The sequence below is a fragment of a genome, unplaced genomic scaffold (genome assembly GCF_019419815.1).
Source record: "Pyrus x bretschneideri cultivar Hongxiangsu unplaced genomic scaffold, Pyrus_bretschneideri_v1 Contig17, whole genome shotgun sequence".
NCBI classification, from domain to species: Eukaryota; Viridiplantae; Streptophyta; class Magnoliopsida; order Rosales; family Rosaceae; genus Pyrus; species Pyrus x bretschneideri.
The window spans coordinates 3,480,030-3,494,907 of record NW_025999468.1 but is presented as its reverse complement, the minus strand read 5'-3'; the positions used below and the strand labels follow the sequence as shown (position 1 = coordinate 3,494,907).

General features: G+C 35.3%; 1 protein-coding gene across 3 annotated transcripts; it reads left to right on the top strand.

Moving 5' to 3' along the window:
* Window positions 1–9,637: 9,637 nt before the first annotated feature.
* Window positions 9,638–13,158, top strand: LOC125475954. 3 transcript variants are annotated; one of them, XM_048581436.1, is made up of 6 exons: window positions 9,638–9,983; window positions 10,670–10,760; window positions 10,839–10,999; window positions 12,236–12,263; window positions 12,425–12,533; window positions 12,694–13,158. In XM_048581436.1, exons 1-6 carry the CDS (start codon window positions 9,687–9,689, stop codon window positions 12,773–12,775), a joined length of 768 nt encoding a protein of 255 aa, XP_048437393.1. In that variant the 5' UTR covers window positions 9,638–9,686; the 3' UTR covers window positions 12,776–13,158. The 3 variants fall into 3 exon arrangements, with proteins under 3 accessions (XP_048437393.1, XP_048437391.1, XP_048437394.1); XM_048581434.1 differs by having other exon boundaries at window positions 10,836–10,999; XM_048581437.1 differs by having other exon boundaries at window positions 10,836–10,999; window positions 12,425–12,537.
* Window positions 13,159–14,878: the final 1,720 nt, after the last annotated feature.

Genomic DNA, 14,878 nt, shown 5'->3' with positions numbered 1-14,878 from the left:
CTAAATGATCTCTGGTTCGAACAATTTTCCGCAAGGATAATCTTTGAATGAAGATTAAGACATTGAATGTTTAGAATTAATAAATTTCTACGATGAAGATACGTTATTTGCAAGTGGGAAAATGAATGCAGTTATTATTCAACTAAATTTGGAATTTCATTTATTTTTCTCTCTTTGATTGGCGGGGCTTCCAAAAAAGATGCGAAAAAAAAATTCAAATTTGTTATGGCCTATTTTCTCCAGAGGGTGCGACAAGAATAGATAGAAAGAGAATTGAGGAATTTCAGGGATATTGATTTCCCTTTGCGTGTGCCTTTATTTATAGTAAAATCAAGAGGGAGAGAAACTTCATCTCCAAGTAATACAAATCCTAATAGGAAATAATCACTAGCATAAAGAGTAAACCAAATCTACTAAGGATTTACACAATCACACTTGTACTAGAATTTATGTCACAACACTTCCCTTGCGTGTGTAAATACTCAAGTAGTCGTCGCTTTATATCTTCATTGATAATGAAAAAGCAGCTGATGAAGTCGTCGGCTTAATAAACAAATGTGAGTTTCAAGACAAACCAGAAGGAAATGCATGAACGGTAAAATTCACAAAACCTTGCTACAGTAAAACCAAGGTAAGAAAAAACCCATAGTCTAAGGAGAAATGTGAGAACTTAAATCAAGTCAAACCTAAACATCTTCGGGAAGAAAGTAGAACACATATAATATGACCAGCCTAGGATACGTGCCTCATTAAAATCTAGCCCGGTAAGTGGTTTTTGTCACCATAAAAGTTAGCCGATGGAAGTTCATCGAGAAAGACTGGTCGCTCAAAACCCATAGCTTAAAGCCTTAACCGACAAAAATAGACTTTTGTAAGATGAAACAGGGTTTGCCTGATGAATAGATTCGTCAAGTAAACATGCATTGACTATCTTGCCCGACTATGAGGTTTTGTTGCCCTGCAACAAATTAAATAATGTTAAAAACTTGACCCGACAAAAATGACATCAGCCCAACTGTTTAAAACCAAAGTAAAAAAATAATATAAAGTTTGCTCGACAAAAATATTCATCGGGCTAAATTTTTTTTATTTTTAAAAGTTCGTTTTAAAAACAATATTTAGATAATAATTTATTTAATTCTAATTATACTAATTTAAAATTTTCGTTTTAAAAAGGAATAGCACCTGAAAGTCGCTCGAGGGCTCGGGAAGGCGAATGCCAGAAGCTGATAAGATTGGGCTACCCCAACAATGTAGAGGCACATTGCTTCTCAGTTGTGCGCATTAGTTTTTCGCTGTTGAAGAACTTCTTCTTTCAGGTGCTTAAATTCTTCTCTTTGGCGCGCTAGCTCTATCTTCACCTGCTAAAGTCTGGAAGACATGTTAGCCGAAGGATGAGAGCTCGACAAAGAAGAAGAACCCCCAACATTAGAAACCTGACCACCTCCAAGGTTGCGAAATTCGTTGCCTTTCTGTCGCCCAACCCCATCCATCAACAACTATCGATACACCTCTAGATCAGATGTTAGCTCATCCATATGCACATCCAATTGCTACTGGAGAGGTTGGCAAGGTACGTCCTTCTTCTGAGTCATAGAAACCTAAAACAAAAAGAGAAACTAATTAAGATTATCGATCATAATTTAAACATTTTTTATTGTATGAAATTTAAATTTAAAAGTAGAACGGAATAGTTAAATAAAATGTCGTTTGTGACCTTGTTGCCATAATTGGCATGCGTCTACCCCCAAACCTCCACTTCGGAGAAATGCCCACTCTCCCCCTATTCCTCGACCTGGTAAGATAGGGAACGAGAACTAGAGTGATGAAGGTACGGCTTCTTCTCCCATTTACCTTTATTTGCCGCTGATTTAGGCTTTAAATTACAAAAAGTTAATTAAACATAACATTTAAAAAAAAATTAAACTAAAAATTAAAATAGAAATAAAACTTACTAAAAAATTTCGCTCGGGAAATGAGTGCACAACTGCTGCCACTCGTTTATCCTTTCTTGAAACTCCTCCAATGGATCGTTAAGAGTTACATCAGGAAACCGACAAGTCATGTAGTAGCAGTGGAGCTTGTACTTCTACTCCTTATACCGCTCCATCCACACCCAGTTTTCTCCTCCGTGTTCCACTCAAAGTTGGCCTAAAATTCAACAAAAAATAATATAAAAAAAGGTTTAAAACTACATTAAATAAGGAAAAAAATTAATAAATTAAGAAAGTTGTATACTTACTAAAAGCTGTCTAATCATCTCGACATGGACTTGGGGAATGCATGTCTTCCAAAAATCAGCGACCATGGGGTACTTGGTGTAGATGACGGCACCTATGTTGTGGGTGAACAAATTGTTGACCTTATCACTCGTTCACTGTGACTCGGGAAGTAATCAACACAGATTCGCTTATATGTTACCCGGGTGATCCCGTTGCTCGCCAACCTTTATAGATCCCTTGAACTTTACTCTTCGGTCTGGCAGGAGCTCTCTATCCCCTGCATGATGCACGATCACCAAATTGGCGTACGCGCTGTGACTGCCATAAGTAAGGTGGGATAGGATGAGGCTACATGCTTGTGGCGTCTATGGCTGTAAGGGCGCTTGGAAAATTGCGCCACCTACTCCAATGGTGCTGAACTACTAAAACATGTTGTCAGGGCCAGCCTTAAGGGTAGCCGGGGAAAGCGGTCACCTAGGCCCCCAAGCTTCCGGGGGCGCCCAATTTTTTTATATATCCTGTATAACATATAAATATATAAACGTAAAAAAAATTTCACAATTGAGTTGTTAGTGCAGTGGAAATGGTCCCCTCTGTTTTTGTTGAGGTGGATAGTTCGAAACATCGTGGAGGCTCCCCAATCCTTTCAAATGCATTTTTTTTCTTGATTGCTTTTGAAAGTACCCTCGAAAAATAAATAACAAAAAAAAAAAAAAAACACTATCAATCTTAGACTCTTGACTACAAACACATAGTACATTTTTTTCTCATTTGCTTTTGAAAGTACCCTCGAAAAATAAATAACAAAAAAAAAAACACTCTCAATCTTAGACTCTTGACTGCAAACACTTAGTACATTTGTGCCTAAAAACGTAAAGCGTGTAATATTAAGTATGTATATCATTTTTATTTTGATATTAATTTTAATGATATTTAATGTAGAAATAAACTTTTTATGCAATTAGCGAATTCTTTTTCATACATATCAATGCACAAAGAGTCAAAGGCCAGAAAACTTTAGGGCCCCACTTCAAAATTTCACTTAGGGTCCCCAAATTCTCAGAGTCGGACCTACCTGCTGCCGACTCAACACGGGCTGCCTGGGCCCTGCTGGCCACCTAGGTGGCACTGGGGGCCGACCACTCACTTTAACTAGAAGCGGAGGCTACTGGTGATCAAGTGCGATGGTTGGAAAAAAAATCACAATTCCACAAATTTCCTACAATTTCTCAAATGTATACAATTTTACTAAATCTTCATATTTTCCTACAAATTTTCACAAATTTCTACAATTTTACGAAATTTTCATATTTTCCTACAAATTTTCATAAATTTCACAATTACACAAAAAAAATTCACAATTTTACCACCTAAAACTTTCATAATTTTACAACCTAAAATAACTACCCGGAAACCTTCACCTATGAACACCTAATATACATTATTGTTAACCCATTGTGAGGCTTCACCCACTCTTCTTTCCTTTAGTGTAGATAATATCATTTGTTAAAAACAAATAAATAAGTACAACCCCGCCCCCACAACCATACCCTACCACCCACCCACCTTATCCTCCCCCCCCCCCACCCCACCACCGTACACCATCCCCCACCCCCATAATCACAACAAAAAATACAAAAAACTCACATAATTCACTATCCTAACAATTCATACAAATTAATATCAAATAAAAAGAGAGAGATAGAGAGAGATATCGGACTTACAACAGATCTTCCATAGAATTTTTAATTTCGTAGCAATGTGCGGACAACAATTTCTAGTTAGCAAATAAAGTAAGTAAACAACATTGTAAGAAGGTCTTGGTTTTTCAAATCATGAGATAATAGCTGCTGGCCACTTTTCTCGTCGGATTTGTTTGCTTTTAGAATGCTAATGGTGTAAGGTTGTTATCATTGCCTCTCTAGGTTAGCTTCGTTGGTTTTTTCAAAGCATCTCTCCTATACTTGTTCTTATCACAGTCCCTTGCTTATTGAAAATCATTTCCAGTTTAATTTATCTCAACTCTATTGTTTTCTTTTTCGTATTCATATTATAAGAAGAATTTTGCGTTGCAAATGAATATATATAAATATATGTGTGTGTGTGTGTGTGTGTATATGTATGTATGTACATGTGTGTGTGTGTGTGTGTGTGTGTGTGTGTGTGGGCAGTAAGTAGTCTCGGACATAAACAACCAACTGATCAGTCTTATAAAGTTCATTTTATTACTGGAGGATATACAAAACCCAAAACTTGTATGGGCTAAGTGATGGATCATGTACAAGAACCGATCGATTGACGGATCCAATCAAGTGGGTTTTTAGTCTGGAACCCAAGTGACATCCTCGACTTTAAGAAAATGGCAGATGGGAACGGTTCCTGGCTCAACATTGAGCTCTTTGATGGCATAATGATTAAGGGCCCATCCGAATGTGTCTTCATGGCAGGCTGCCACTGCTTTAGCTTTTGTCCCATCAACTCCTTGCAGAGCCACCATATAAGTCTTTATCTTTTCAACTGCATGGCAGTAGAAGACGGCATGCACATAGGTCACCTTATGACACACAGTGAATTTGTTGCCTGGCAGCTCCTTCACTCCAGGAGTTATTAAGTACTTCAGCTCTATTTTTTCCACCTCTGCTGCGATTGCTCGAACAGTTTTTTCCTAACGTGGAGGTGGCAAAGTCAATCATCGACTCTAACGAGGTGGCACACTGTTTTGCTTCATTTCTTGTGACTTGATGAAGTTCACAATATTGAATAGTACTGTTAATCAGATTGGCTGCCTCAAACTCCGGTTTGTAAGGAGTAATCAATCTAAGGGTTATACTCTTGACCAGTGTCATAAGATTAGACAAGTAGTTAGGAGTTTGTTAAATAGCTACCTTAGTTGTATAAATACTATAAGGCTTTTTATATTAGCATCCCACAAAATGTTGAATGCAACTCACATTAAATTTAATATTAAATGACTTATTTACCTTACTATGCAATGATAATTTTGACCTTATTAGGCTTTTTTAAAAAAAAAAAATTCTAAATACACCCCAAATCACTTTTAGCATATTATTTATCTTCTCAACTATCAAAACCCTCACACCATCCATTGTTGAACAAAACCCTAACCAATGAAACTACAAACATGTTGATTGAGAAACATCTTCATTTATAGCTACTATTTGGTTGGGAACATATCCTGCAAGTTTCAAGCAGCCGAAGTGCAAAACGAGAAATGGCCGTTGTTTTCAGAAGAATACTCTTCCCCTGTTTTATATCAGAGCTTGTGAAGGCAGATCAGCAACTTCTAGCTGGACTCGTCATCATGAAATTTATGCACACAAATGCATCGCTCGGTCTTGTTAATGTTGCGGAGGCGAGTCTTAATCGATTTTTGGAGGTGGCGCTCTACATGACTTGCTTGATGAGATGCATTCATCGGAAGCATTGAACAATATTGTTTACAGTTTGAGAGGCAAGTTGGACAATATGAGGTGTATAGAAAATGTGGGATGTATAGAAAATATAAGGTGTATATTGAGAATGTGGGGTGTAGGGGTATTATGGGAAAGTATGTGGGGTGTATTAAGATAATTTTTCAATGAAAAAGCAAATGTGGGTGTATTAAGTATGTGGGGTTTATTTACAATTTGTGAAGTGTTAATATATGTTAATGTAAATAGTTAAGGAAAAAATCAATACAAAACAGATTACTTCTTCTCTAAGAACTCTCTCTCTCTCTCTCTCTCTCTCTCTCTCTCTCTTTCTCTCTCTAAGTCTGATGTGTTCATTCTCTGTTGCATAAGATTAGGTCTGGCAAACGGGTCGTGTCTATCGTGTTCATGTCGTTTTCGTGTAACACCTGTTATCTAAACGGGTCGTGTCGTGTCACACCCGTTATCTTAACGGGTCCTTAACAGGTCGTGTCACTTTACCGAACGGGTAAAGTGACCCGACCCGTTATGACCCGTTAAGAAAAAAAATATTTTTTTAAAATTTGCACATACCACACATTGCCACATAAATATTACTTCAAAACATTAAAACATTTCTCGTTCAAGTACTATAACTACACTCGAAAATAAAAGCCTAATAAAAAAATAATACATACACTACTAATCTATTACAAATATTAAATGTGCAAGGATAAAGAATTTTTGTTTTTAAGATTGTAAGTCTTTCTCAAAAGTTTACACCTCCATTTACAAAATCTTCAATTTACATCGATCATCATGAAATTGTATTGGAACTTTGGCTTGATCTATTGCCTTTAAGAGTTATGTTGAAGATGTTTTCAATAAGGTTTTCCACGTCAGAACTCTCTTTCGCATAAACTAAGTATAGAAAAACCAAACATTAAAAATCATTCAAATTATGAAAAGTTTACCAAAATAATTATGAAAAGAAATAAAATAATAATACTATACCATATAAAAATATATTACCTCCTTTTCCAAATAACCAATCTCGTGTGCACAACAAAGCTTGAGCCATTTCTGGTAACAATGAACTACGATACTGATCTAGTACTCTACCCCCAATACTAAATGCAAATTCTGATGCAACAATTGAAATGAGAGTCGTTAACACATCTCGTGCTAACTGAGAAAGTATCGGATAATGAAAACGCTCCATTTGCCACCAAGAAAGAACATCTATGTCTACTTTTCTATCTATTCTTTTATCCTCCAAATACTTCTGCAATTCATTTTTTTCAATCGAACTTGAACCATCATAATTATTATCAAAATCCTACATCATAAAAAATCATGCATCATGTCAATTTCAAATATAATTTTAAAACTTATTATAGTACTAATACTACAATCTACAAATATATAAAGTAAATAAAAACAAACTTAGGTTACCTCAAAGATAACATCTACAGATTCTGTTTGATGAATAGGCACTGAATTCACTGCAGTATTTTAATAAAAAAAAATATATATATAATTATGAAATGGACGGTTGAGATTTAATCTCAGCCGATCCAATGGTCATCAATTTTTAAATTTAATTTAATATATATAATTATATTATATAATTATTATAGTTTTTACTTTTTAGGGATATAAAATTGTTATATTAATGTATATAATTATTAATATTATAGTTGATTCATACTTTTATTAAGTATATAAATTATAACATAAGATTTTGTGATATCCACATCCATATTTTAAATTGAAGATCAAATTTATTCTTTGTATTCATATAGGGTCAAGGAGTGTAGCTGTAAAAATTCATCAAAATCATAGTTAAAATAACCGTTAAATCTTGATTTTTCGTTTATAATCGTCGAAAAGCTTTATCCCGTTACTTGATCTCTGAATGTTTTTTTTTTTTTTGTGATTTTTTGCTGATGTGATCTCCAAGCATATATAAACAATTTTGACGGTTTGGATTGTTGAAATTAGTTTTGGAGAATTCGTATCCCATCAAAACGATAGATTGACTAACACTTAGAGTTTATTTATACTTTCATTAAGTATAACATAAGATTTTGTGGTATCCACTTGTGTAAATATTTTAAATTGAAGATCGAATTCATTCATTGTATTCATAGAGGTTCAAGGAGTGTAGCTGTAAAAATTCATCAAAATCGGAGTTAAAATAACCGTTAAATCTTGATTTTTTGTTTATAACCGTTGAAAAGCTTTGTCCTGTTACTTGATCTTTGAATGTTTTTTTTTTTTTGTGATTTTTTGCTGATGTGATCTCCAAGCATATACAAACAAGTTTGACGGTTTGGATCGTTGAAATTAGTTTTGGAGAATTCGTATCCTATCAAAATGATAGATTGACTAACACTTAGAGTTTATTTATACTTTCATTAAGTATAACATAAGATTTTGTGGTATCCACTTGTGTAAGTATTTTCCTTAACAGATAACAGGTCGGGTCATATTACCTGATAATATTAACGAGTCAATTTCGGATCAGATCATATTACCCATTTACTTTAACGGGTGTTAAACGATACGATCCGTTAAGATATCGGATATGATACGAATGTTAGGTCTACTCATATAATTAGCCTCTTTTATAGCACTTACAGGTGTTTTGTAATGTTTTTAGGCCCAAAAGTTTTACTAATTTTGGGGTCTTGTTTTCTAATCCTATAAACAAAGGCTCACTGGGTCTTAAAAAAGAAGCTATTGGACCAAAACAAATTGTTTCATTTCAGTAGTTGGACCAAACCAAAACAACCAAAATGACGTGGTTTATGATTTAGGGCTTTTAATTTCTTTTTCCCTTCTTCTTCCACTCTCCGCTGCAATCTTTGCCATCCAAGCTGCACCGATGATTTCAATCCATTCTTTTGCCGTTTCCAAGCCGCATCGACCGTTTTCAGGCAAATCTAGTTGCTCTCGCTCTCATATTGTGATCGATACCGATCTAAAGAATGGATGCTTTACACATTTATTCAGTTTGGTTTGCACAATTGACCTTGATTTAGGTGGTCCCACCTATGAAATTCCTAATATACTATGATGTACTCCATATTAAATTATAAAAAAAATTTATGTAACGATATATTTACATTAAGAAGAACAGTGAATCCTAATATGAAGTTTGATTATGATTAGTTAATGTTGTCGTTAGACAATAGGATTTGCCTAACATTTGTTTAGTTGTCTAGATCAAACTATACAATAATTCAATCACCAAAAATATGCCCGCTCAGCTCATCACAAAGAGAGAATCATTATTTTACAAAACAAATGAACCATTCCGTATTTCCATGTGAGTGGGATGTGTTCCCTTCCACGGAACCAAACACAGACTTTAGCATTTGTCATCCTATCCTATGTAGTCCAAATTTATATAAACTAATTTAACAAGCAAATATATTTAATCACCCCTAGTAGCTTAATGGTTAGGGACAAATTTCAGGCACGTAACCACACAACACTCCTGTATTTGATTTTTGGTACTAGTGAATCGCACAATAATGACCAAGGAAAGGCTGAAATGCTTTTTTGAGTCTTTCCGACCCCCAAAAAAGTGAACACTGTCAAAATTAAGTATTTACTTGCAACACTAACTGCAAGTAAAAACATGATTAAGAATTTACTTGTTTGTGCATCGTTGATTCGAAATTTTGATGATTTATCTTTTGTATAATTAAGTAGTCGTATTATTAATAATAAAAAAAAATATTTGTAAACGTGACAATTGGTTCATTGAGCCTTTGAGGTACAAATATGAGGTATTGGTATATTCTCCTCTACGGCTTCGAAAACCAAATCCCACAAAAACAAGTACAATAATAAAGCTATTTTTTAAACAAAAATAAAAGCACCATTAGTACATTTTTAATCAATCATGTTGTTGCATTGCAACACTAACTGCCGCGCCCGACAAGTATCTTCGAACCGAAACCCCCCAAAATCTTCTTCCTTCCAACCTCCTCACCGATCCAACAACTGCAACTGACTCTAAATTATTACGAAGCTCAGAGCCATGGAGGTCGAGGTCGAGGTCTCCGGCACGAAGCCCTCGGCCGACGCGAAATTGAGGAGAGTGGATTCGCAGCACAAGGATCAGCTCCGCGTGAAGAGGAAGACTCTGCAGGCGGTGCTCGAGCAGTGCCAGAGGGCGCTCGAGTCGCTCGGTACAACTGGGGGTGCTGACGAGGAGGATGATGGGTATGATGACGAAGATGACGACGATAACAGTTCTCGTGGTGCCGCCGTTGACGACGACCGCCGACAGGGAAGGGGATCGACGAGTTCGCTGGCTGACTGCGAAGCCGACGAGGTATGGATTGTTGATGATTTTGATGAATTTAGGGTTCTGTGTGGGAATTGGGAGGTTTTGGGCTTGATTTGGGTTGAATTTGTGGCCTTTTGGAGGTGAATTATATGCACATAGCTTGAAATTTGATAATTTTGGTTTGGAGTTTGAAATTGGGATTCAGGTGATTCTTTAGATTTTAAGACTATTTGGCATAGATATTGAATTAAATAGCAATCGAGCTGCTCCCGGTTCAATCTATGGTGAATGGTAGTTAATTGTGAGCTTCATACTTGATTACTATGGTTAATGGCGATGTCGAGTTTGATAACTTTGTCGAGTGTGGACCGTTATTTCTTATAAGGTTAGAGGATGTAGCTTTTCATGATCGACTTTCTCGAATTTGATAACTATGTTGCTTTGATTGGCTCTGTAAAACAATATATCTGCCAACCAATATGTAATCTGGCACTACGCAGTGGACGTCTGATTCCTCTATGCTAACCTCATATTATCTTTTTTTCGTGTTATGATATCTTCACTGAAGAAATTGGTGTTATCTTCAAAAGTTGTCTAGTCCAAACTGAAACCTCGTATCACTAGTATTGCTTTTGCTGTTAATTTTTTTATTTCCTAGTAAGGGATGGTGTACTCTTCATTATGAAAGCTTTCCATATTCTAACATAGATACCATGTTCATCTTGATGCAGTTATGCAACCTTCTTAAATCTAGAGTTGAATGCCCCGACTTCCTTCAAAAGCTAGAAAGTGCACAAGCATCAGTTCCGCAAAATATACCTGGTAATCCAAAGATAATTGCATTTTAGACATCGAGTTCTCTATATGTGTACTTGCTGAACTGTTCTTGTATGGCAGCAGAAGAAGGTAATACGTGGGATCTGGTTAGTGAGAATGATCTATGGGAAGATGAGGATAGCAAATTTGGTGAAGAAGACTACGTTCTTGTTAGGCAAGAAGATATAGTAGAGGGTATTGCATGCTTTATGGCTGCATACCTGTTGTCCCTTAAACAGACTAAGGTATCTTGAAAGTCTGCTGAGCATAACTTCATTTGATTTTTTCGTTTTACTACCACAACTATGATTGACGCAGATGCAAAAAAAGCAAAAAACACCATGATTAACGTATACTGAGAAAGTTCCACCTATATGACGGTAGTGTGTGCAAGCCGTATCCATCTTCGTTTTACGAAGAGAATGAAGAAAAGAAAAATGGAGATTGATTATTTATCCTGCTTTCTGGACATGCTAGGGTTAAACAAGCATAATGCTAATTGAAAATTTTGGCCCCACTTTTGGTCCTAGTTTCATCCTAGTCTAGTATTTGGCTTTGACCTGTATGGTGAATATATGGGCATGCATATGTCCTAAAATTTTTGTACTACTTGATCTATGATAGTGTTGGTTGGCCTTTTGATCTTTTACATTTACTACTATTCTTCCTTTTTGTTAGGGGTCATCTATGCGGTAGCCTATTTTCCTTGTATCTTATCAGTTATTACTCATAGATGCCACTCCCAATGTTTCCCTACATAGTTTTTAAATTTATATTTTCCTCACTCGTCAGACACCTTAGCATTATACCATCTTGACATGGATAAGATGCTAATACATAGTCGTAGCTTCTTGTTATTTGCACTTATTTGCTTCCACTCTCAATCTGTCTATACCAATTAGGTTTCTAAATTGATCCTTTCTGATTATGCCTATCATTTCATCTTGACATCTCATCTCTGTTAGGTGGATATTTAACTCTTGCTTTTGCTTTAAAGCCCATCATCGTTATGTAAAAGCATGTTTTTTTAATCTCTTTTAGGAGTACCATAAAGAATAGTTTACTTAGTGACATTTCATGGTCTTTTTGTTTTAGTCTATCTGGTAGTCTTTTAAAAAGCAGGTTGGTGTGTGATGTATGACCTAATGATCATTAGACCATGACAGACCCTAAAAAATTTAGCTTTCACTCCGTTTGTAGTTTCCATCTTTTGTCGCTGCTAGTACTTACATGTATCATTTACCGTGTGGATCAATGCAAGTAGATTAAGAGGTTCAAACCCTTGAATTCATAATTAATGAACTATTACGCATTAGCTCTAGTGTTAGAATTTTTAACTTGTTGACATGTCAATACCTTCGGCAGATTTTTTTTAATTGTGCATATGTAGCCTTTTGTGGTCATTTGAGCATGTTTCATACACCAAATTGGATTGGATGGAGGTATCCACTCTTTTTAATTGGTTGTTGTCTGATTTGCAGGAATTGACCCCTAATCAACTTCAGAAAGGTTAGTCTAAAACCTGTTTTTAAATTACTTCGTAAGTTTACACGGATATAGAAAAATCTAGCTTCAAATCTTGTAGTACTATATACATTTTGTGCTTTATTTGATTAGATTTGGTGTCCGCATTTTACAAATGGAATCTTAGATGTCCTATTCTTGTGTAGCCCTTAGCAAAACATTCTCAGTGAAAAATAAGAAGGGAAAGCTTCGTAAGGCATGGGACGGAAGTAAAGTTATTTATAATGTAGCATCGTGGGGGGCAACTGCCATTGGGTAGGTACTTACTCTCATAATGCAGCATGTTCTGGATTACTCTCATAATTTAACGATTTTTACTTACTGAACTTTTACTAGTGCAACTTTAGACAGCAATCGGTGTCTCGTTCCTAATTTAAATCTCTTCTTTGACCTCCCTTTTTTTCGTTATTTACAGGATATACCAAAACCCTGTAATCATAAGGGTTGCCACAAAAGCCTTCTGGACATCTTGCCAAGTTCTATCAAAGTTTCTCTAATTTGTCTCTACTGCTGGGGGAAGGGGATTTAGCGTTCAAGATTTGCTTGTTTTATTCAGTACTTTGTGTACTTCCAACGCAGCCTCGTGTTCTACAAGTCTGTAACGTTACTGGCGTTCGTTTCATGATACGGATGTGTTGATTCCTTGATGAAATTTGATCCTGTAAATATTTGTTTCTGGTTGAAGAGTGCGGTTCAAATTTATGTAACATAGCACTGAACGCGTGTTGGACATTTTAGATATTTCCTTACTGCTGCACGAAGTCAGGAAAGATGTCTTCGATCGCGTTAGGTAGGCGTTTTATGTAGGAAAAATTCAAAATGTATTGCTTTCTATGTTGGATGTTGAAGAAATAAAGCAAAGAGATGACTTTTAAGTGAAGCCTCATAACATAAAGCATCTAATGTCGTGAATGTATGTTTCTCCGAACTTGTTGGTGTTTGGTTAGGGATTTCTCTTGTTCAAGCAATTTGGACAAATCTTTGTCCACCAATCTTACGTGGGCAAAAGAATGATGGAACCAAAAGAGGCAATCTTATTTTCAGTTTCATTGTTACGTAGCTACCTACTGAACATAAACATTGCTCGCTCGGGGAGCTAGCAGTTGGGCAGCAAAATTAGATCTGTTATGTCACATAGGAAAAACGCATCTATAATGGAGGTAGCAACTCAATTAGTAAATTAAAGAATTAGCAACTGACCTTGTAAATACTTTTTTCATGTTAGCAAATCGTGTCTCGCAACATAATTAAAATGAAATATGAGCCCCGCAAGATAAAAAAAAGTTAAAATATTAATATTTTAAAGTGAGATAAAATTTGAAGCGTTGTTGAAGAGTGGGTTGGAGTGACAAACTTTTTAAAGTAGCATAAAACTGCCAAAAGGGTTAGCATGGTACACTTTTAAAGAAAATTTTTGCTAGCTCCTTTGCAAATGCTCTTGAGTCTAGTGGTATTGCTCGTCACATGTAAGTTAAAGGTCTTAAGTTCGATTCTCACCGAATTTGAATCAAATTGTTATGGCTAGCCTATTGTGAGGTTTAGTCTACTCTTTACCCCTTAGTGCAGATAATATCGAATGTATGAGTTTAATCAATAGTTCATTATGAATATGTTACTTGGTAGATACACCGTTAATATATTTGATACATTTGGGTAACCGAGCGATCTTTTATTTAAATTATTGTTTTGTAATGAAGATCTTCATGAAGATTAAAAAATTGAACGGTTCATCATAATTATGTTTCTTAGTAGCTCACCATTGATATATTTGATGATACATTTGGGTGACCTAACGATCTTTGATTTTAATGAGGGGTGATCTTCAAATGAAGATTAGAAAATTGAATGGTTCTGGTTATGAAACTTCTATGGCAAAGATATGTTATTTGCAAACGGGAGAATGAATATGCTACTTGATAGCTACATCGTTGATATATTTGATATAATTGGGTGACTTAACGATCTCTAATTTGAATAATTTTTTGTAAGGACAATCTTCAAATAAAGATTAAAAACTAGACTGTTATGATTATGAAACTTCTATGGCTAAAATACGTTATGTGCAAATGGAAGAATGAGTTCATTCCTAGGGAGGGAATGCAAGTATTATTCCTTTTTGTGTGTGTATGTTTATGTAAGTTTAAGGGAAAGAAAACTAATTAGTCATGAAATCCTGAAGGTTGTATTGTTTATTTGTTATTTGGAAAATGCTAAGATTCTCTCAAAGTAAGACTCCCTATGGACTTTCTCAAAGTGAGAATCTCTATGGATTCTCTGACACCTCACAATTTAACATTAATTTTTGTATCAATATTATAAAATATTGTATCAAAAACATGAGGTGACAAATAGTCCATGGAGAATCCTACTTTTGAGATAGTTTTCTTAAAATTTCCCTTGTTATTTATACCTCTACCCTTAAATCCATCAAAATCCATCTCCTATTACAATCGTAGCATATTTGGATTTAGATGTATTATTTAAAATCCTCTTAAATCCTAATTTGACTACATCATGATTTTAAGGTCTTTTAAAATTATAAGTGACTAAACCTGGATTTTAAAATCTATTAAAATACTATCCAATCCTATCAAATTCTA

What these genes read in the sequence shown, in the direction of transcription:
- LOC125475954 (XM_048581434.1), top strand. Translation starts at nt 9,687, where the DNA reads ATGGAGGTCGAGGTCGAGGTCTCCGGCACGAAGCCCTCGGCCGACGCG. An exon ending in AGTTCCGCAAAATATACCTG is followed by an intron (nt 10,761 to 10,835) that starts GTAATCCAAAGA and finishes CTTGTATGGCAG; the next exon opens with CAGAAGAAGGTAATACGTGG. An exon ending in CCCTAATCAACTTCAGAAAG is followed by an intron (nt 12,264 to 12,424) that starts GTTAGTCTAAAA and finishes ATTCTTGTGTAG; the next exon opens with CCCTTAGCAAAACATTCTCA.